The 22,486-nt window shown below is 38.6% G+C and overlaps 1 protein-coding gene across 1 annotated transcript; it reads left to right on the forward strand.

The window, feature by feature from the left end:
• The first annotated feature begins 2,371 nt into the window (after positions 1–2,371).
• On the forward strand, positions 2,372–17,571 carry LOC131478158 (butyrophilin-like protein 8). The gene is made up of 5 exons (XM_058656198.1): positions 2,372–2,528; positions 5,773–6,120; positions 11,687–12,034; positions 15,205–15,327; positions 17,456–17,571. The coding sequence occupies exons 1-5, from the start codon at positions 2,453–2,455 to the stop codon at positions 17,569–17,571; spliced, it is 1,011 nt and encodes a 336-aa protein (XP_058512181.1). The 5' UTR covers positions 2,372–2,452.
• The last annotated feature ends 4,915 nt before the right edge of the window (positions 17,572–22,486 follow it).

Raw genomic sequence — 22,486 nt, forward strand, 5'->3', positions numbered from 1 at the left:
TTCGTTCCTTGATGTCATTACTCATGATCCTTTCCTGCCTTGCTTACAGCTTCTTAGCTCCAAGGATCAGCTCAGATGTTTCCTCTGCTCAAATCCTGCTGGATCCTGCTCAGATGGGTGGGTTTTTCTGTGTTTCCAGCACCTAGCACACATCCCTCTCAAGCTTGTGGTTCATTTAATGGACACAAGTTGATGATTTACTGCTGTGAGCCCTGTGCTCTTAGAGGCCAGGGTTCCTGATTCATATCTGTAATCTCAGCAGAGTGCACAAATGACCTTACAGTCAGCTTTTTGTTTAGCTAATTTGTAGACCCTCTTTAGGATAAATCACATGCTAGCAAACAAAAATCAAGATATTTAAAATTATAGTAAGTATTTTCTGACCACAGTGAAATAAACCTGGAAGTTAATATCAAAAGCAAGAATTCATTCTACAGACTCCTTTCTAAACATTTAAGGATAAAGCTTTTTTAAAAAAGATTTATTATGTTTTTATTGGAAAGGCGGATATACAGAGAGGAGGAGAAACAGAGAGGAAGATCTTCCGTCCAATGGTTCACTCCCTAAGTGGCCTCAACAACTGGAGCTGAGCCGATCCAAAGCCAGGAGCCAGGAGCTCTTCCGGGTCTCCCACACAGGTGCAGGGTCCCAAGGCTTTGGGCCGTCCTCGACTTCTTTCCCAGGCCACAAGCAGGGAGCTGGATGGGAAGCGGGGCCCTCGGGATTAGAACTGGCGCCCATATGGGATCCATGCACGTACAAGGCGAGGACGTTAACCACTACACTATCGCACTGGGCCCAGGATAAAGCTTTATATCTAATACATTTTACAAAAAGTTTTTGAAATGAAGGAATTTTTTAAAATTTTTGACTTTACAGAAAATTTGCAAAAAAAAAGTGTTTCCTACTTCACCCATTCACTGATTCACTTGCTAGTAACATATTTTTTTTAAGTTAAATAGGCATTTTGGTTTTTTTTAATATAAAGAGAACAGATTTTACATGTTTCATAGATATAATTGTTTTTAAAACTTAATTTTACTTGAAAAAGTTACAAAGGGTGTAGGTTACAGAAAGAGGTGCAGGAAGAGTTACAGAGAGTTACAGAGAATTACAGAGAGACGGGGATGAGAGAGAAAAAAGAGAGAAGGTAAGACAAATATTCCATTGTCTGGTTCACTCCGCAGATGGACAAAATGGCCACAGCTGGGCTGTTCCAAAGCTTCTTCCGAGGCTTCTGTGAATTTTCCGTGGCTCAAGGCGTTGGGCCATCCTCTGCTGCTTTCCAAGGTCATTGACAGGGAGTTGGATCAGAAGCAGATCAGTGGGGCATGACTGATGTCCATATGGGATACCACAAGTGGAGGATTAGCCTAACACATCAACACACCAGCCTCATAGCTACAGTTCTGAGACAATCATACTTTCATAGGTTTGTTTGTTATAACTACTATAATTAATAAATTAACACTAATAGGATATTATTAATTAACATTATTTGTGTTGTATAGTTATGTTTGACAATGCCTGATGTACTATACTCACAATTATAATCTCATTTAGAATAGTTTTGTTTTTGTTAAAAAAAAAACTCCTATATTTTACTGGTTTATCCCCTTCTTCCACCTATCTCAGGCCATTGGTAATTAGTACTTTTTGTTTTTAATTATTATTATTATTGTATATAGTTTTTCCTTCTCTTGATACTATGCAGCTAGAATCATGCTGTATATAAACTCATTCTGGCTGCTTTCACTTAATAACATATGAAGACATTTTAAAAAACCCATGGGAAAGATAAAATTGAAGTTTATTTCGTTGTGAAAATACTTACATACATGCATTTTATAATGTACATTTTATATCTTCCTTTTGAAGATCTTGCATATAGTTAAGTTTCCTGTATGCCCTTTTGAGATTTGATGCCTCATTTCTTCTTGTCAGTGAGCATATTTCAGTGTAGGAATGTACCAATTTATTTATCCCCCAAAAGAAGAAATGTTAGCCACCCAAATTTTGTTCTAAGTAAATTAGCTATAAGCATTTGTGTCTAAGTTTTGGATGGGCTTTCAGAAATAGACTTCTATCTTCCATTCAGCTCCATTTGCTAGCCCAGACCTGAAAACATATCTTTCAGCTCTATCTGCTAGCCCGGACCTGAAAATATATCTGTATCCAGCATTTTCCTGCCACACCCAGAACAAAGTTCTCACTCCACTGCAACCGCCTTTGCTTCTCAGAAACAAGAGGTTTACAATAAATGCTATGACTAAAAGAAAGTCCAAAGTTCCCATACTCCTAGCACTCAGCCATGTTCACGGAGGGGATACAGACTATGAGAACAGCACAGTTTTTCATCGGCTCATGCTGAATTTCAGCATGGCTCCCGTACCCAGAACAGCTGATTTAATTTTTCTCTCAACCCATCCCTGCCATCATCTGTTTCTACAGCATGAAATCATTCCACGAGAGCACTTCCACGGCCCTGGTGTTCATGTTGGCTTTCAGTCTTCTCAAGCTGGGATCAGGTAAGGCATCCAGAACAAGCTTCTGTCCACTTTTGTTGACTAGCAGTTTGAATCATCATGCACCAGAGCTACTGTCATAGTAGCCCAGAAACACTGTCATTGTAATAACGAGGAGACATACTGAAAATGCTGAGATATATGTTAACTATTTGACCTAGCAAGTGGGTTCTCCAGTAGACTACCTAGGTTTCTGATATGGCTGCCTGGACGGAAGAAGGTACTATGTGATATCTTTGAGCAAATGACAATGGTCCATTTGGGGTTATCTGGGTTAAAAACACCTGTCATATATAACCTGAAACTATGAAAAGCACACAGTTGTTTGACTTGGAGCCTAGTTTATAATGGAGAGAAATTCACTCTTCTCTCATTTCCCAATTACCATTCAGTGCAAATACTGGTGAACAAAATGTTAAATAATTTGATAAAAAAAATATGAAGAAAGCTGGAGGCTGGAGTAACCACAAGTCTACTCCTTCCCATCTATTTTCCCGGTGGGTTTCTTTACCTCTGTGGTGCGGGAAATGTAGCAGGGTATCATGGAAAAGACCTAAGTGTCAGAAAGATTTTAATGCTTGGCATTCCTAACCCCTCTTCTTGTAAGATCTATGGCTCATGACTTTTAAAGTATCAACTGTCCATGATATGGAACTAGTTTCACATTCCTGGTAGGGTTGTAGTGAAGATTGCATGAGCTTGTATATTTAGATTGTGTGCCATAGGTCTCTACTGTTGCACAATGTATTAAACTGAGGAGCTTTTTCATCTTCACTCCCTTGGAGAAGAAACAGCAAGCATTGAAAGCAGCTATTATGAGAGACATGGTGGTATCAAGAGCTGGACAAAGAAACAGATTCTCTGGAAAAAATATCCCCCCACCTCAGCAGCTTCACATTGTCTTGAAGACATAAAAATAACAGCTCATCGGAGCTCCAGGTCCTCCAGTGCAGACTTACGCCAAGGGATAGTGTGCTGCTGATTTATTTAGCAGGTAGTCCCAGAAAACCAAAATGAAGAGTTGAGGAGAGCGAAGCCTGAAGGTAGAAATGCCATGGAGGGTTGCTAAAGAGTGTTATACTGAGAGTAATTGGAACCAAAGAGCAACTGAAACTGAAGGCTCAGAATTGTATCAGCACAACTTAAAAGTTGGTGGAGGTCAGTCTACTGCCTCCAGCTTCCCTGGGGTTGTGGTGTGCTCTCAGGGTGACTAAACTCTCACAATGTATAAGCTGCCCTGCCTGACTCAGTAAGTCTCAAAGGCTGGAAATGCACAGGCCAAGTTCCTGAGGCAGAGCTTCCAATGGGCATGGAAAAACCGCACTATACCACAGTGAGACTCAGGTGGAGTTATGGACCTCAGTCTCTGCTACTGTAGGTTAAAAGCTGATCAGAGATCATTATGCAAAATCACATTTTACTTACTACCAGCCTACTTTCACAGTAAAATATTATAAATCATATACAAAATTAGAGGAGAGTGCTAAACAGCCTTTCAACCTGATAAAATGAGGGGTAGGGGAGGTAGAGATGCTGATTGCCTGGTTTCATTGGTTTATACCATGTGCATGTGTTGAAATATTGCACTGTTCCCCATAAATATTGTTAGTAAAAATAAAGATAATTAATAACAGTAAACAATGATCATATAAACACATACAAAAAGAAACACACAAAAAATTCTGGAATAGGTCTGTGAAGGAAGGCACTATCAATGCAGTGGTTGATTGGGAGCTTCAGTGGTGAGAATCTGAGAGAAGCTGAACTCCTGAGTCAACTACACAATGTCTAGTCTGAGTTCTTGGGAAGCTCCTGGGGTAAAAAAAAAAAAAAACTCTGGCAGCCTTTCTCTGTGCTCCCAGAAAGAGAAACAGCCAGACATTCAGATGGGTTCGTCTGGATTCTTTGATTTGTGGAAGACAAATGAATGATGGCTGGTTGTGGCTGGGACAGGACATGCAGGATGCAGAATCCAAGCCAGGGGTTTACTGGTACAGCTCAGGCTGGGGGAAGTGCTGGTAGTGGTGGGGAACCCACAGTGGAGTCCATCATTGGCTCTCCAGCTCGCTCAGTACTGTTTCCCCTCCAAAATATGAAACTATCACAGCGCTGTTAAAAGTTCTAACAAAATAATCACAAGAAGTGTAGAACATAAATTAATAATTGTAGAGCTTATTATTAGTAATTACTATTATCTTTACTCTTAAAGTCTATCAAAATTGCTGCCATATATAGATGACTAAAAGAAGAAAGATCTAGCAGGAATGAATTACTTGGAAAATGAGTGGCATTGCTCAAGGCAGAGACAACCCATCTCAGGAGTTTTTTCCTCTGTGTCCATTTCCAGGAGAGCCTGGATCAATGAGAAGCTGAGTGACAGGAACGCTGACTTTGAGTTAGACTGTGGAGAAGGAAGATCAATGATGGAAGGAACTTCCTGCCATTCTTACTCTGTTATGTGTCTAATTGATAAATCTAGGCTTGATGCCGTTTGTTCCCTTTACTGGCATCCAGTAAGAAAAAACAAGTACTATTTAACATGAGGCATTATGAAGAGAGAAGCTATTACATAGGTATAAAATTTTTTAAATGCTGCTAAAAGACATGCCACAGCAAGAATGCACTAAAGAGTTAATGCATGAAATAAAAGTCACAAAGTCTTCTTGTGCCATGTGCTTCTAATTTTAGCAAAACCAAGCATATTTAAAATAATAAAAGTGAACATTTAGTCTGTGGTCAGTGATATTTACTCCTATATTACATCAATGAAATGCTTATAAAATACAATTATGTTTGAAGACATTAAAAATTACATCAAACTAGAGATTTATATGACATCTATCCCTGTGAGTTAATGGAAATAGAGTAGGTCTTCGGTTTTCAGCAAAGGCTGAAAACAGAGGAACAGAGGCTGTTGCATGTTTTGTTTTGTTCTAGCACAGAGAGGAGACAATATAGATGTTTCAGAGGATCTCTGCTTAGATAACATTTAGATTCTCTCTGAAATATAGTACTCTCTTGAAAATAAGAATGCTAATAAGGTACATTGCCAGAGATGCTTGTGAAGTTGAGTAAAGTAACTGATGCAGATATTTCTGTAACAGTATGAATAGAAACAGGAAAGAGCCACTTGGTTTAAAAACATCATTATAACAGTCTGTCCACATACGTCATCAGCTCCCTGCATCCCTCAGTAGGACACACTGACATGGATCTTGCTTAACCATCTCTGTGTTTTCTCCCACAGGCCAATGGCAGGTGACTGGACCAGACAATTCTATCAAGGCTTTTGTGGGAGAGGATGTGGTATTCTCATGCTCACTCTCTCCTAAGACAAACGCAGAGGCCATGGAAGTGCGGTTCTTCAGAAATCGGTTCTCTGCCATAGTCCACCTCTACAAGGCAGGGAAAGATGAAGAAAGTGTGCAGATGCCAGAGTATCAAAAAAGAACTGAGTTGCTGAAGGATGGCATTGTAGATGGAATTGTGTCCCTGAAGCTAAAGAAAGTCACTTTCCCAGATGCTGGCAGGTATGGGTGCTGGTTCGATTCCAAAACTCATCAAGAAGAGGCTACTTGGCAGCTAGAGGTGTCAGGTCAGTTGCTAATTTCTAAGGACTTATAAAATGGTTGCTTTACAATAGTATTCTGAGCTTTATAAACAATTTGTTGAAAATGGAGGTTTTTTAATAACATAGATATTAAAATAAATGACCAGTTTTTTATATCCTATGGCTATTCTGTTATGCCATTTTGTCATATGTATAGGTTAACATGTACAACATTCATTGACATATATTACAGCATGTGATCTGTTGAGACTATCTCAGAATCAGCAAAAACACTCTTAAGTTCTACTTACACTGTACATCTAATAAACAGAGTTAATTTATTCCTTATGTTTCTGGAAAGTAAAAGCTCATGAAGAAATTATTATCATGCCCAGGTTCTGAAAAGGGCCTTCATACGGACAGTAGCCTGAAACCATCTGGTTTCAACTTTTGTTGGCACAAAGAAAATGAGAAAACTCCCTAACACTCCTTGTATGAAAGCACTACTCCCATGTAGGAGGGATTTAACCAAAAGTCCTGTCTGTTTAACGGGTTACTCTGAGAGGATTCCAAGGGAATTTCCTGGGGAGAGGTGTATGAATCAGTATGTTGTTTATAGTTTGATTATTTGACAAGATTTGGATTTTTAGAAAAACTGAAAATACACAATTATCCCACACGCTTGCTATTGTTGGATATGAAGTGTATGTCCCTAAGGTTCATGTGTTGGAAGTGTTGAGTAGTCCTTCAGCTACAGTCTTAAGCTCATCATTCTGTTATTTAAGTGTGACATGAACTTGTGGGTATAGATATGGTAGAAAGTCCAGCACGTTATCATCAAGATATATTTAGTTGCTTGATTGGGAGTTCTCCTTTCATTTGGAAGCGGAGATGCATGCTGCAATGTATTTTCACTTCTCCATATGCTAGTTTTATCATATAGTTACTCTAGGTAAATATATGCATATGCAAGTTTACCTAGATGTCTATTTACCCTGCATTTTACATGAAGGTTACTTGAAATCAGAGGGAACATAAGGTATTTGTCTACTTGAGATCATTTTCTTGCAAATAATGGAATTTCTTTTTAAGGGCTGCATAGTATTCCATTGAGTAGATATGCCACAATTTCTTCACCTATTCCTCTTTCAATGGTATCTGGGTTATTCCCATGTCTTTACCATTGTAAATTTTGTTACTGTAAATATAGGACTGCAAGTTACTTTCTCCTATGCTGATTTCTCTGTGTTTGGATTAAGTTCCAGATGTAAGATAGCTGAGTCATTTTGCATACTGTCTTCCACAGTGGCTGCAATAGCCTACACTCCAATCAACAGTGGAGTAGGCTACCTTTCTTCCCCTGTCAGGTGTGGATAGGTCATTCTCACTGGAATTAGATGGAACCCCCTTGTGGCTTTTATTTGTTTATCCTTGCTAGCCGCCGAGCCTGAATATTCCTTCACATGTCTAGTAACCATTTGAATTCATTCTTTTGAAAAAAATGCTTGCTCGTTTCCTTCACTCATGTCTTCACAGGGTTGTTTGTTTTGCTGTCATTGTGTTTCTGAAGCTCTTTATAAATGCCAGAGATTATTTCCCTCTCTGCTGCTTAGTGTGAAAAGATTTCTCCCAATTTGTTGGGAGTTTCTTCTGGTTATTGATCATTTCCTTTGCTGTGCAGAAGCTTCTCATTTGATGTAGTCCCATTTGTTTATTTTGGTGCCTGTGCTTTTTGTAACTTTTAAAGAATATCTTTATCAATTACTGTAACTAGTAGCATGCTTCTTGTTTTCGTCTAATAGTTTGGTCAATTTGGGGTGCAGATTTAGGTCCATGATCCACTTAAGTTTAAGGGGTTTGTTTGTTTGTTTTGATTAGGTGAGAGGTGTGAGTCTTGCTTTTTATTTCTGCAGGCTGCTATCTAGTTGTCCGAACAGCATTAGTTGAAGAAACCTAGCTTTCACTGTGTTATTTTCAGGTCACTTGATGAAGATTGGTTGGTTGTCCATGGAGGCTCCCTTTTGGGAATTCTGCTTTGTTCTATTGATCTTGTTACCAGTTTTTGTACCAGTACCAGACTGTTCTGATGACCACTGCTCTGAGGTCTGGAATTGCAATTCTTCCAGCTTTATTTTTATTCTGGAGAATAGCTTTGGCTATCTGCTGTGTCTTGTATTTCCAGGTCAATTTTTCCATGAATTTTTTTGTTTGTTTCTGAAAAGAATGTTGAGATTTTGATTGCAATTGTTGAATTTTTGTTTTCTTTTTCATTTTTCAGCAACATGTTAGTTATTCAGTAGCATGTTATGTAACTGCATGGTGCTGTAAATTTTTTAACCCTGTTCCTGTTGTTCATTTTTCTTATGGCTTCTCATTTAAGGGAATGTATAGAAGCTGTGTGGTAGAGATTATCATATCCAGATGTGAAAATACAACAGTATGCATCTCTACTTCCAAATCAAAGAAGAACTAATAAAGAATTGTATTGAATTTGTATGTTACTTTTGCTAATACATACTTTTTGATGATGCTGATCCTGATGATCCAGGAACAAGGTACATTTCTCTGTTTTTTTACACTGTTCTATTTATTTTTTAAATGTTTTGTAATTTTCTTCTTGAGTTTTTTCATGTCATCTGTTTATTTCAATGTATTTAGGATGTTTTCGCCACTATTTTAAAAAGGGACTGTACTTACAAGTTTTACTCAGCCATGGAATTATTTATGTATACTAGGGCCATTATTTTACATTCATTAATTTTGTACCCTGCTGCACTGCCAAGCTCTCTCTCTTATGAGTTCCAAGTGTCTCTCTGTTGAATCTTTTGGTTCTCCTATGTAGAAAATCACATCATGTGCAAGCAGGGTCATTTTAATTCTTGTTTTTGATTTAAATGTCTTTAATTTCTTGTTCTTCCCTAACAAAGGACTTTCAACACTATGTTGATTACCAGTGGTGAAAATGGACATGAAGTCTAGTTTCAGATCTTAGTAGGAAAGCTGCCAGTCAGTCCCTGTTGAATATGATGCTTGTGATGCTTGTTTTGTATGTTGCATTGATTGTGTTGTACAACATTCCTCTCATGCCTTCCTTAAGTTGAGTTTTTAGCATGAAGTGGTGTTGGATTTTATAAAATACTTACTCTACATCTATTGAGAAGATCTATCGTTTTTATTCTTCATTTTGTTGATGTGGTGTATCACATTTAATGATTTACATGAGTTAAACCATCCCTATATGCCAGACAAGTTAAGAAAAGGCTGTTCACTAATCACACATGTAATGACTGCTTTTTTAAACCCATAGCTGTTTACCCTGGGCACAGGGGATGCTGTGCTACACAGAAGGGAAAGGCCCTGACCCTGTGGAGGTGGAAGACATGCAGGAGACTCACAAAGCAAACACTCATTACATGTAGAGAAGATGATGGGGCTCAGTGCAGTAGACTAGCAGCTAAAGTCCTTAGTTTGAATGCACTGGGATCCATATGGACTCCAGTTATAATCCTAGCAGCCCCACTTCCCATCCAGCTCCCTGCTTGTGGCCTGGGATAACAGTCAAGGATGACCCAAAGTCATGAGACCCTGCACCCATGTTTCAGACCCGGAAGAAGTTCCTAGCTCCTGGCTTTGGATTGGTGCAGCTCCAGCCATTGTGACTCCTTGGGAGTGAACCATCGGACAGAAGATCTCCCGCTCTGTCTCTCCTCTTCCCTGCATATCAAAAGAAAGGTGGAATTGAACATGTACCCAAAACAATGAAGATAATACATATTGATACATTAAAAAAAAGAGGTAACATTTAACACCAGGTATCATAAAGAGAAAAGTTATTACAGAGATTCAGATTTTAAAAGTTATAGAAAAGACATGCCACAGCAAAACTGCACTAAAGGACTGATCTTTGAAATAAAAGTCACAAAATCTTTCTGGGGCATATCCTTACAATTTTATCAGAGGCAAGTAGATTAAAAATAATGAATAACAGAGAGGCAAGATGGCAGCACAGGGTGCAGACACGTTGGGGATGACAAGGAATCTTTAGACAGGGATAAGCACAATGTACAGATTACAGGAAAAGATAGGGGTCAAGGTGAAGGCAGGGAGTACCTGGAGACCCACTGGATCCAGGGAAGTGGCAGCAACGGTAATAATATAGGGGAACTCAGTGGGAGAGGGGGAGGGGATTTTGGAAGGGCATAAGGAAAATCCCAGGGCATATGGAACTGTATCATAAAATGATAATAATAAAAGAAATTTTTTTAAAAAAAATGAAATTATCTCATTTGCAACTTGATGGTCCAAACTAGAGGCCATTATGCTCAGTGAAATAAGTCAATCCCAAAAGGACAAACACCATGTTCTCTCTAATATAAGGAAATCATCATGCAAATTGTGAATTCAGTAACCCTTTCCATATTGTTTTTTGCTTCATCCCATGTGTTTTGATGTTTTTGGTTTCATTTGCATTTCTTCCAAATACTTGCTTTTGTCTTGTCGAATTCATTGCTGGCTCATGGATCAAACAGTGGTATCATTTTACCTAAGAGGCTTTTCTGTCTTCTTTCATCACCCATGCATTGGTTATTCAGATGTATGTTTTTTCAACTCAATGGTGCTGTAATTTTGTTATTGTTATTGTTATTGTTATTGTTATTGTTATTGTTATTGTTATTGTTATTGTTGGTTTTTTAACTTCATACCTGTTGCTGACCTTATTTCGTGACTTCTCATTTAAGGGAATGTACAACAATAGAGTAATAGAGACTACCATATGCAGATGTGAAGATACAATGCAATATGCATTCCTACTTCCAAAAAAAAAAAAAGATGGACTCTGAATAAACTGCTGGATATATCTAGACAATGGGATGATGGACTGTCTGACATTGTTTGTACCAGCAATGTTGGGGATGGTTAAATAACAGACTGATGGAATTATACCTCCTTATAATGGACTGAACTATTGTAACAATATGGCGAAAACCAGTCAAAGGTGGGATAAGAGGGGGATCCCAAACTCTATCGAGTTGCACCAAAAAATTCAAAATTCAAAATAAAAGTTAAAATAATAAATAAAAGTGAACATTTAGTCTGTGGTCAGTGATATTTACTCCTATATTACATCAATGAAATGCTTATAAAATACAATTATGTTTGAAGACATTAAAAATTACATCAAACTAGAGATTTATATGACATCTATCCCTGTGAGTTAATGGAAATAGAGTAGGTCTTCGGTTTTCAGCAAAGGCTGAAAACAGAGGAACAGAGGCTGTTGCATGTTTTGTTTTGTTCTAGCACAGAGAGGAGACAATATAGATGTTTCAGAGGATCTCTGCTTAGATAACATTTAGATTCTCTCTGAAATATAGTACTCTCTTGAAAATAAGAATGCTAATAAGGTACATTGCCAGAGATGCTTGTGAAGTTGAGTAAAGTAACTGATGCAGATATTTCTGTAACAGTATGAATAGAAACAGGAAAGAGCCACTTGGTTTAAAAACATCATTATAACAGTCTGTCCACATACGTCATCAGCTCCCTGCATCCCTCAGTAGGACACACTGACATGGATCTTGCTTAACCATCTTTGTGTTTTCTCCCACAGGCCAATGGCAGGTGACTGGGCCACACAATTCTATCAAGGCTTTTGTGGGAGAGGATGTGGTATTCTCATGCTCACTCTCTCCTAAGACAAACGCAGAGGCCATGGAAGTGCGGTTCTTCAGAAATCGGTTCTCTGCCATAGTCCACCTCTACAAGGCAGGGAAAGATGAAGAAAGTGTGCAGATGCCAGAGTATCAAAAAAGAACTGAGTTGCTGAAGGATGGCATTGTAGATGGAATTGTGTCCCTGAAGCTAAAGAAAGTCACTCCCTCAGATGCTGGCATATATGGATGCTCTTTTGATTCCAAAACTCATCAAGAAGAGGCTACTTGGCAGCTAGAGGTGTCAGGTCAGTTGCTAATTTCTAAGGACTTATAAAATGGTTGCTTTACAGTAGTATTCTGAGCTTTATAAACAATTTGTTGAAAATGGAGGTTTTTTAATAACATAGATATTAAAATAAATGACCAGTTTTTTATATCCTATGACTATTGTGTTTGCCATTTTATCATATATATAGATGAACATGTACAACATGTTAACATGTACACCAGGCACCACATGTAAACAAGCATTACAACCATTACAAAACATCTCCCTGTTTTCATTCATGTCCGTTCATCATCCAGTTGTACTACCATACCTAAACCCTGGGAATCATTTGCTTTCTGGAATTTTGCTAATTAAATAATTTATAACTGTGAAATCAAACAGCGGTGACCTGTTAAAATTATCTCTGATTCAGCAAAAATTTTCTTAAGTTCTACTCAGACTGTTGCTTCTTATCATTAATTCATTCTTTTTCAATTGCTGAATATAATGATGTACAATATTCTATGTTAATCAAAGTGTCTGTGTCTCAGATAAATGCCCAAAGGCGTGATTTCTGGGATATATAAGTGAATGTTTATTTTTTAAAATATTAATTGTTTGGGATGGTGTAACAGGGCACCATAGACTGTATATCTAAAAAACAAGATAAATTTATTCCTTATGTTTCTGGAAACTAAAAGCTCATGAAGAAATTACTATCTGAAGCTGAGACTGCCGAGATTCTGAAAAGGGCCTTCATACAGACAGTAGCCTGAAAACAACTTGTTTAAACTTTTGTTGGCACAAAGAAAATGAGAAAACTCCCTAACACTCCTTGTGTGAAAGCACTACTCCCATGTAGGAGGGATTTAACCAAAAGTCCTGTCTGTTTAACGGGTTACTCTGAGAGGATTCCAAGGGAATTTTCTGGGGAGAGAGGTGTATGAATCAGTATGTTTGATTATTTGACAAGATTTGGATTTTTAGAAAAACTGAAAATACACAATTATCCCACACGCTTGCTATTGTTGGATATGAAGTGTATGTCCCTAAGGTTCATGTGTTGGAAGTGTTGAGTAGTCCTTCAGCTACAGTCTTAAGCTCATCATTCTGTTATTTAAGTGTGACATGAACTTGTGGGTATAGATATGGTAGAAAGTCCAGCACGTTATCGTCAAGATATATTTAGTTGCTTGATTGGGAGTCCTCGTTTCATTTGGAAGCAGAGATGCATGCTGCAATGTATTTTCACTTCTCCATATGCTAGTTGCATCATATAGTTACTCTAGGTAAATATATGCATATACAAGTTTACCTAGATGTCTATTTACCCTGCATTTTACATGAAGGTTATGTCAGTAAGAACTAATGGTATTGGGCTCAGCAGTGTGGCCTAGTGGCTAAGGTCCTCACCTTGATCCCATATGGCCACTGGTTCTAATCCCGGCAGCTCCACTTCCTCTCTATCTCTCCTCCTCTCAGTACATCTGACTTTGTAATAAAAATAAGATAAATCTTTAAAAAAAAAAGAACTAATGGTATTTGTATATTTTGGATTGCATAATGATCTCTAGCTGAGACCATTTTGTTGCAAACAGTAGAGTTTCTTTCTTTTTAAGGGCTGCATAGTATTTCACTGAGTAGATATACCAGCACTGCTTTATCCACTTCTCTTCTAAAGAGCTTATGCATTGTTCCCATGTCTTTACAACAGCATATTGTGTTGCTGTAAGCATAGGATTGCAGGTTACTTTCTCATATATAGTTTTCACTGTATTTGGATTTACTTCCCGGAGTGGGATAGCTGGGTCACCGGGCACATCAATTTTCATTTTTGAGCACTCTCCATACTGCCTTCCACATTGGCTGCAATAGCCTGCACTCCCACCAGTAGTGGAGCAGGCTACCTTTTTCCCCACATCCTTTTTCCCCACATCCATGCCAGCAGGTGTAGATTTCCAAATATGTGCCAATCTCGTGGGGTGGGTAGATTACATTATGGTTTTTGTTTCTATTTGCTTAATAGTTAGGGGGCCTGAGCATTCCTTCAAATATCTATTAGCCATTTGAATTTGTTTTTTTTTTTTTAATTTAATTTCATGGCATTGTAAATTTTCTTTTTTTTTTCTGTTGTTGATTTTGTATTGTGGTTTTCCATTGAAGGGGATGTATCGTAACTACATAATGGAGACTGTGATCTGCAGATATGAGAATGAAATGCAGTATGCATCTCTACTTCCAGACCAAAGATGAATTCCAAAAGATGCTGTTTACTGTATCTTAACAATAGGATGGTGGGCTCTCTGTAATTGTCCATGTCCACAATGATGGACATATGACTGTGTATGAAGAACTATACTATAATAATCATATAGGTGAACTCAGTAGTAGATGAGGAGATTGTGAAGGGGATAAAGGAAATCCCAGGGCCTATGGAACTATATCATAAAATGATAATAATAATAAGTGAATTTTTAAAAAACAGCTCTATTATTCATTGAACTTATGTATTGTCCTTTGGTCTCTAGTTTCTTTTCCTAATGTTTTTCTGGCTCCTTCAAATGTATGGTTAGCCACTTAATTGATGATTTTCTGATATTTTTTTACATTAGTACTAGTTAAATTGAACTTTCCTCTTAATATTGCTTTGATTATGTCCCACATATTCTGATACGTTGTGTTGATGCCTTCATTCATTCAAGCATTTTAAAAGATTCTATTTGATTGTAATTCACAAGTTATTTCCAGATATTTGTGGCAGATTTTAAGGTCAAACATTACCCAGCAGTAGGTATTTAGATTGGCAGTGAAAATGCTGCCTACCCATACCACAGAATCTTGGTTGAATATGTTATTTAATATCTGATTTCAGCTTCCGGCTAATGCTAGGAAGATATCATCACTGGGAGGCAGTGATGATGTATCAAGTATCTGAGCTCTCTCTACATTCATATAGACAGAGGTAATATGACAGGTAAAGGAACATCATTCAGTGAATCATGTTCCAAAAAGTGATGCAGAAACTATGCCTCTTTTGTATATAAAATAAAATCCATGTTTAGACACAGGCATTTAGCTTGTCAAACAATTACAGGAGAAAAAGTTCTTTTTTAATCATGGGACAGGATCCCATACATAAAAATCAAGTTATTTCACTGTTTGGTAATGAAGTCTTTCACTAAGGAGGTGTGTGCAACTGTTTTTCAGAAATGCCTTCCCAGAACAATTCCTGGTATGCTGCTCTTGTTGTTCCTGCTGTTGTGCTGCTGGTTCTTGGCATCATTGTTGGATATTGTCTTTGGAAGAGAAACTTTTTCTCCAAATGCTGCAGTAAGTGAGAAAAAAATGAAGCTGAGATAGCAGCTGACTTGTGGTCCAGTATGGCCAGCACTTGGGACTCCTGAAGCTTCTGCAATTGTCCTTATAGCCATGGGTTCTCATCCCCTTGCTATGGGAACCATAGTCCCCTTCCTCCTCTATTTTTACCTAAATGACTCCTTCAGGAAACACCCACTTAGTTAGACACTATACATATAAGAAACTACTGAAAGTTACATCAGTGTTTGATTTTTAAAATGTTTCGCTATTCCTAGAAAGAATTTATACAAGAAGAAATAATAGTGAAGGTAATATTGTAAGATAATATTCAGCCTAGAAAAAGTTTTCACTCCCAAGAACCAATTTTTCCCCGTCGACGATAATACTTCCATTTCAGAATGCATGCTATAATCCCCATCCTCCAGCCCAGTCACCTTCTCTTTGATAACCTCCATTTTCACCTCCAAAACGTTGAGGAATTCTATCCCCATTTCCAGGACAAGACTTCAGATAAGGGTTTAGTACAGGAGAGTTCTAGAGGAGGCTCCATCCTTTATATTCCCACTAGGGTAAGGAAACAGGTTACTTCTTACATTCTTTTTTTAACCACTTAAAACTATTTCTGTTTCAGAGGGAAGACCAGGAAGTAGGTAAGTATCTTGTGACATTTGCAGCCTTCCACTGATAGTTCTGCTAAAGCCCCTTCTTCCAGAGTTTGAGCTATGTTTTCCCCTCTCTTATTTAACAGAAAGATTGGGAAAACAGTAAGAACAGCTGGTTTGTTCTCTCTTTTTCTAATAAGATTCTGACCCCTATGTACACAGGAGCTTTAAGGTGGGAACTCAAGTCTGAAAACATCTTACAGTGATTTATTATTTTGACTTATTGGCACATTTTGCAGGGATAGGAACAGTAGATTATTGAATCTTCTGAGGGAATTTTGCCCAAGAATGATTAAGGACCTGTGGAAGGTCATCTCCAGCTGGCCTTGATCTTATTATTTGAACTCTGATCCAAACTTACATTAGCCACTAAATATTCTTTTTTTTTCCTATTGCAACTTAAGGAAAAACTGGAAAAGAATGGTATAACACAGAGAACTTTCCTCTCATACTTCACATCCACATAGTTCTGTGATTTCGATCCTCTAATGATTTTGATTTCAGAGCACAAAAGCAGCAGAGGAAGGCAGCTGAAGCTATTTTCTTTATGTCCCCAAGTTTATGGAGTCTTAGTGAACAAGAACCAGGAATTCCTGCATATCAGCCTTGAGATAGGCTTCTGTACTGTGGAGATTTGTAATCCTTTGGCTGATACTGAGTGAGGCACATTTCCTTTTTTTTTTTTTTAAACCACTATATAATCACAGCATGTAAGACACATTTCATAGAAAAACCAGAGAAGTCCTGCCCAGATTGATGGTGGAACCCTGATCTTAAAAGAGCCACTGGTTTAAGTGTCTTCCCCTTTTCTGCCTCCTGCTGCCCATGTGAGCACTGGCACTTGGTGACTGTGATTGCTTTCAGAAAGGAAAGAGGCCCAGGACTGTGCAAGTCATAATAGCTGAAAGGATGACAATGAGACACAGTCTTGGATGAGCATGGGAGAAGGGAAAGGTTACTAGGGTACTGACTGCAGAGTCACACAAACTCCAAATGGTGGGTTTGTGATCCCCTGCAGTGCACGGCTCACCACAAACACACTACTCAGCCTCTACCTAGAAACTCAGAGTGTCAGCCTCAGCAAGCATCACAGTGAAATGCATAGGAAATTGAAGGGACTAGTTATAAGAGGGCAGCGATTAAATGAAGTTGGGTAAAAACTGATATATGGAAGAAAGGTAGCAAGGTTATCCAAACTCCCACCAAGTAAAATAAAGAGTTTACATGGAGGGATAAGGGTAGGGTTGGGAAGACACAGCAATTTTTTTATTTCACAGCTGATCTTCTCCAGGTGTGCTGAGTATTTGGCCTGAATTGAAGATAAGGATATGTGGCATTCAAATGAGACTGTATCCTGGGCTTCACCTAATCCCAGTCTGAGTCAGCATGCAGTGGAAGAGAATAATGTCTAAGCACGGTTTGAGCCCTTGTTCTGTGTAGTAATTCATGCTTTTTCTCTTTCCTTTTGATTTGATCAGTGAACAGGATGCAGGTGCATCTCGTCTCCCTCTCCATGTCTCTGCTGAAAGTGATAACCTTCAAGAACACCAAAGTGAGCCATGGCAGTCAAGGGGAAGTGGTGCTGGGTTTGTGAGTCCCAGGAATGGGCGATCCCGCAGGGATCAGGCCTCTAGTTCAGGTCCTTGGACCTGCCAGTGAAGGGGGTACTGGGTTAGTGAGTTCCAGAAGTAGGGGATTCAGCATCGCTCAGGTCATTGTTTCAGGATCTTGAACCCACCAGTGATGGAGAGAGGGTTTCGTGACCCTGGGAGTAGCGAATCTGCTGGGTCTCAGGTCACCTGGCTTGGATCCTTGGGCTCGCCAGTGAAGTGTTGCTGGGTTGGTGAGCCCCAGAAGTGCTTGGGCTCAACTGCAAGGAAAAAAAAAAAGTGGAGAAGTGGATACAGACCCTGATGCACATGGAGGATATGGCAGCCCATTGGGCACCATAACAGAGGAAGGAGAATGGATCAAATTGAACAACTACCCTAGCCAAACGATGACAGCAAAAGTGTGGGTGAAAGGAGACTTGAAGTCAACTATGTCAGCCAGTGGACATTAGGAGGGCTTCCTGACCCTTGGACTGGTACTGTTGACAACATTTCAGAACTATCCAAATCACTTGATCAAAACCCTCAGAACATGCACCTCATCAGGACCCTGGGTTGATGTCAGGTGGCAGTTCCCCATCCTGGTCACTGGGACATTTGGACATGTGGCTTCTCCCTTTACCTCTCCCCTTGCCCCAGAGACAAGAAGAAGAAGCAAAAAGTTTGGAAACGATGATTTCACCGACTTTCCCCTAACCCTTGATCATTCATGTAATCATCACACACACACAAAAAAAATACTCACCAATAGGTGTGTGGTGACTGTGGAAGGTTTCCAGACAGAGATATTACTGGGAAGTGCATGAGGGACACAGGAAGTGTGGTACTTGGGAGTGTGCTGGGATAATGTAGACTGGAAAGCAAGGAAAGTTACTTTTTCTCCAGACAAAAGGTATTAGATCCTTGGACTAAAGAAAGAACATTCATATATTTTAAAGATTTAATTGTTTATTTATTTTTATTTGAAAGGCAGATTTACAGAGAACAAGAGAAAGAATCTTCCATCTGTGGTTTCACTGCCCAAATGGTTGCAATAACCAAAAATAAGCTGAGCTGTATCCAGGAGCTAAGAGATTCTTCCAAGTCTCCCACATGGCACAGAGTCCAAAGTACTTGGGTCATCCTTGGCTGATTTCCCAAGCCATAAAAAGGGAATTGGATTGAAAGAGGAGCAGCTGAGACATGAACTGGCATCCAAGTGGGATGTATATCATGTATATCATGACATGTCAATTTGAAGATTTGCTGAGATACTTCATCCAGTATGTGGTTTGTGATGTACAAAATTTAATTCCTATTGTGTTCACATGAAAGACTCCAATACTCAATTTTGGGGGAAAAAACATTCCCTATTAGGAATACTTCATAGTTAGCAGGAGCATGGCCATGATTAGGACTAGGAATCAAATAGGCCAAGCAAAATGATGAGCAAGTGTGAGGCTTCTTCCTCTTCCTTTTTTTTTAATTGTATTAATTACATTGCATTATGTGACAGTTTCATAGGCTCTGGGTTTCCCCCAACACCTCCCCATGCCCTTCCCCCATGGTGGATTCTTCCACCTTGTTGCAATATTACAGTTCTTCCTAACTTTTCAAGATTAAACAGTTTCTTCACAGTGTTTACCAGGGAAACCACAGCCGGCGCATAAAGACCAGTGCAGTCTGAAATGACCTCAGTCTGATAAGGGTCACGGCCATATGGAAGATCAACTTCTTGGCCTGCTTTCCATGAACACTTTTAGTGTTAACTGAATGCTAATCTGTGAATTTAAGGAGGCGCAACCACCTACAACTCAACTGCTGGGCACCAATAGGATGAACTACAGGACTATGTCTCCATGATCTTTTCTTTTTTTTTTTTAATTTTTATTTTTCATGATACAATTCTTTAAGCTCAGGGATTTGCCCTTCCACCCTCTCCAACTCCCCTCTGCCCCACTGATTTTCCCTACATTATAACAGTAGCATAGTCCTTCAACAACAGTTACAATTCCATCATTCTTCCATTTAAGTGTCTCATGACACTGTGGGTATAGACACAGCTTTGTAATGCTGTATTGGACTAAACCTAATAAAACCAGTATCTAGGAGCAGCTCACTGATTCACTCACTTGCCTAAGTGACAACCAGTTCATTGAAACCTGCAGAGCATGTCTGTTACCACAGAGGAAGAACAAGTTGAACAACCCTCCTAGCCATGCTTTGACAGCAAGTATCTGAGTGAGTAGAGACTAAGATGGACTATGTCAAATAATGGTCCTTGGAGCAAAAACCAACGTCTCAGCACCATCGAAGCCATTTCAACAGCATCCTTGGAACATGCTTCACTTCAGAGACCCTGAAATGACATCCAGTGGCCATCACCCATCCCTGGATACTGATGAGGTCAGGTTGCTGGGAAAAGTCCTTTCTCCTCTCTCCACTTTCCCCAGACATAGGAAGAAAATAAAAAGGAAGTAATTATCTCACTCCCTTTCTCCTATGGCTCAGCCCTCCACACCCTTATCAGTGGTCCACATGGTTATATATCCTTCTCAGCTATGTAAACATCATCAAAAATAAAATAAATTCATCAAGAATTACAAAACAGAGAACCATCTAAGCCAGTTTCCAAATAAACTGCATATACTTTTTTTTAAAAAAAGAGTTTATTCAGTGACCCTATAATCATTCAGGAACATGTTTAATCTCCATGTATTATTAATTGCCTATTGTTACTCTTGTTATTGATTTTCAGTTTTATCATTTTGTCATCTGAGAAGATGCATAGTATGGTTTCAGTTTTGAGAATGCACCGACACTTCATTTATGGCCTAATATATGGTCTGTTATGAAGAAAAAGTTCCATGCCTCTGTCAATGAAAAGAATATGTTTTGTAACTTTTGGAGAAAAATAATTCTGTAAATGTTTATTAGACCTATATCATTATAGTACGGTTTAACTATGCTGTCTTCATTGATTTTCTCTTTGAATTATTTGTCCATTGATAATACTAAGTGTTGAAATGCCCTTTCCCTTAATGTTTTGAATCTATTTCTCCCTCCAGATCAGGTAACATGATACACATTTTGATAACCTAATGTTGAATTCCTATACAAAATGCATAATTGTTATATTTTGCTGACTTGATCCTCTTCTCTTTGTCTCTATATTTTTAAATCAATGTCTATTTATCCTATCGTTAAATGATGCCGCTAGTTCTGCTTATTTTGGTTCCGATTTACATGGAATATCATTTTCCACTGCTTTACTTTAAGTCTGTTTACCTTGAACTGTGATGTGAATTTGCTGTAGGCAGCATATAACTGGGGTTATTTATTAAAATAAATACATATTTTAAAAAGAAAAAATAAAAGATATTTAAGTATGCAAGTGAGAAATGTTATATAACTTTTAGAGGAGCATTAATTGACCCACATCTGACTTCTCAGAGGAAAGCCTACCGGCCAGAAGAAAACAAAGTGACAGATTCCAGATCCTAGAAGAAAAAAAAAATTGTCAGCCCAAAATAACATAACAGCAAAGCTCTCATTTGTATTTTAAAATGAAACCAAACAAAACTTTAAAACCAAACAAAAACTGAGACTTCGTCTCCACGAGACCAGCCTTATAAATGCTGCTTCAAGGTGTGTTACAGACCAAAAACAAGAATAACCCCCATCATATCCAAAGTCAAAAAAATAGAGAGTGTCTCAGCAAGATCAGAAAAGAAACCTAAACCAAACAATGAGAAGCCCAATGCTAAACTGACAGCATCAAATCACTGCCAATCGATCCTAACCCCAAGTGTGAATGCTTAACCTCATCGTTCAAAACACATATATTAGCAGAGTATATAAAAAACAGTGCCCATCTAGTAACCTGTTGGCTACAGAGAAACGGAAATGATAGAAAAGGCTATTCCAGGCTAATGGAAAGGAACTACAACTATTCTCTATCTCATATCACTTCAAATCCCTTGAATATTCTAATTTCTCCGCCCTCCTACACAACAGTTATTCTTCCACTCTTTCCTGCCTTTAGCTATTCATGCAAGTCCTGGAACTTTTCCCTAAAACTCAGTCATTTCTGGCCATTGCTAGAGTGTCCTGCACATGTTTGACTACCCTGCGCCATAACTCTGACCTGGCGCCTAAGGCGGACATCAGTGTAGATGCTGCTAGGTGACTGGAGGCTTGGTTCCTTACACATTTCCAAAATTGCACCAGGGCCTGTGGCAATACCAGATAAGATGGCATGTGGTTAGTTTATTTTTATCCACCAATACGCTATAGAGATCTCAGTAAAAAGACTTCACTGTATATAAACAGGCCTTGCAGATTTCACTCAAGGAAATGCAGGTTATCTTTGTTGCTGATCTTGTCCTATGGAGAAGGGTATGATGGGTTAAGAGTGGTATAATCCATGGAATACTACTCAGCTATTAAAACAAACAAAATGCAGTTCTTTGTGGCCAAATGGGCCAAACTGGAAACCATAATGCTAAGGGAAATGAGCCAATCCCAAAAGGTTAAATACCACATGGTTGCCTTAATTTAAGATGATATGATGTTATGTATAACATGTTATGTTATGTATGTTATATGTTGTGTATAAACTAAAATTGAAATGTCAATGAGGTGATCACAGAAGGTGGTTAAGATCTCACATTTATTTTTAACATATTAGTTACTCATTACTATGTCAATTAATTCCATAATGATGTAAATTTTTGCTGATGGTATGTTGGAGCTTTTAATTGATCGGGATGATACTCTGCTGACTCTGTCTTGAAACCAGAGTGGGTATACCTAAGAAGCCATTGAACTTGACTGGACAATAAGATGCTGGACTCTATGTTTGGTATATGCTTGCAATGAGGGAATCTCAACTGAACTTGAACTGTGGTTATGCAACAA

Source organism: Ochotona princeps, chromosome 28 (genome assembly GCF_030435755.1).
Source record: "Ochotona princeps isolate mOchPri1 chromosome 28, mOchPri1.hap1, whole genome shotgun sequence".
NCBI classification, from domain to species: Eukaryota; Metazoa; Chordata; class Mammalia; order Lagomorpha; family Ochotonidae; genus Ochotona; species Ochotona princeps.

Coding starts and splice junctions, on each gene's coding strand:
- LOC131478158 (XM_058656198.1), top strand. CDS start 2,453: ATGAAATCATTCCACGAGAGCACTTCCACGGCCCTGGTGTTCATGTTG. Junction 2,529..5,772: donor TCTTCTCAAGCTGGGATCAG/GTAAGGCATCCA, acceptor TTTCTCCCACAG/GCCAATGGCAGGTGACTGGA. Junction 6,121..11,686: donor TTGGCAGCTAGAGGTGTCAG/GTCAGTTGCTAA, acceptor TTTCTCCCACAG/GCCAATGGCAGGTGACTGGG.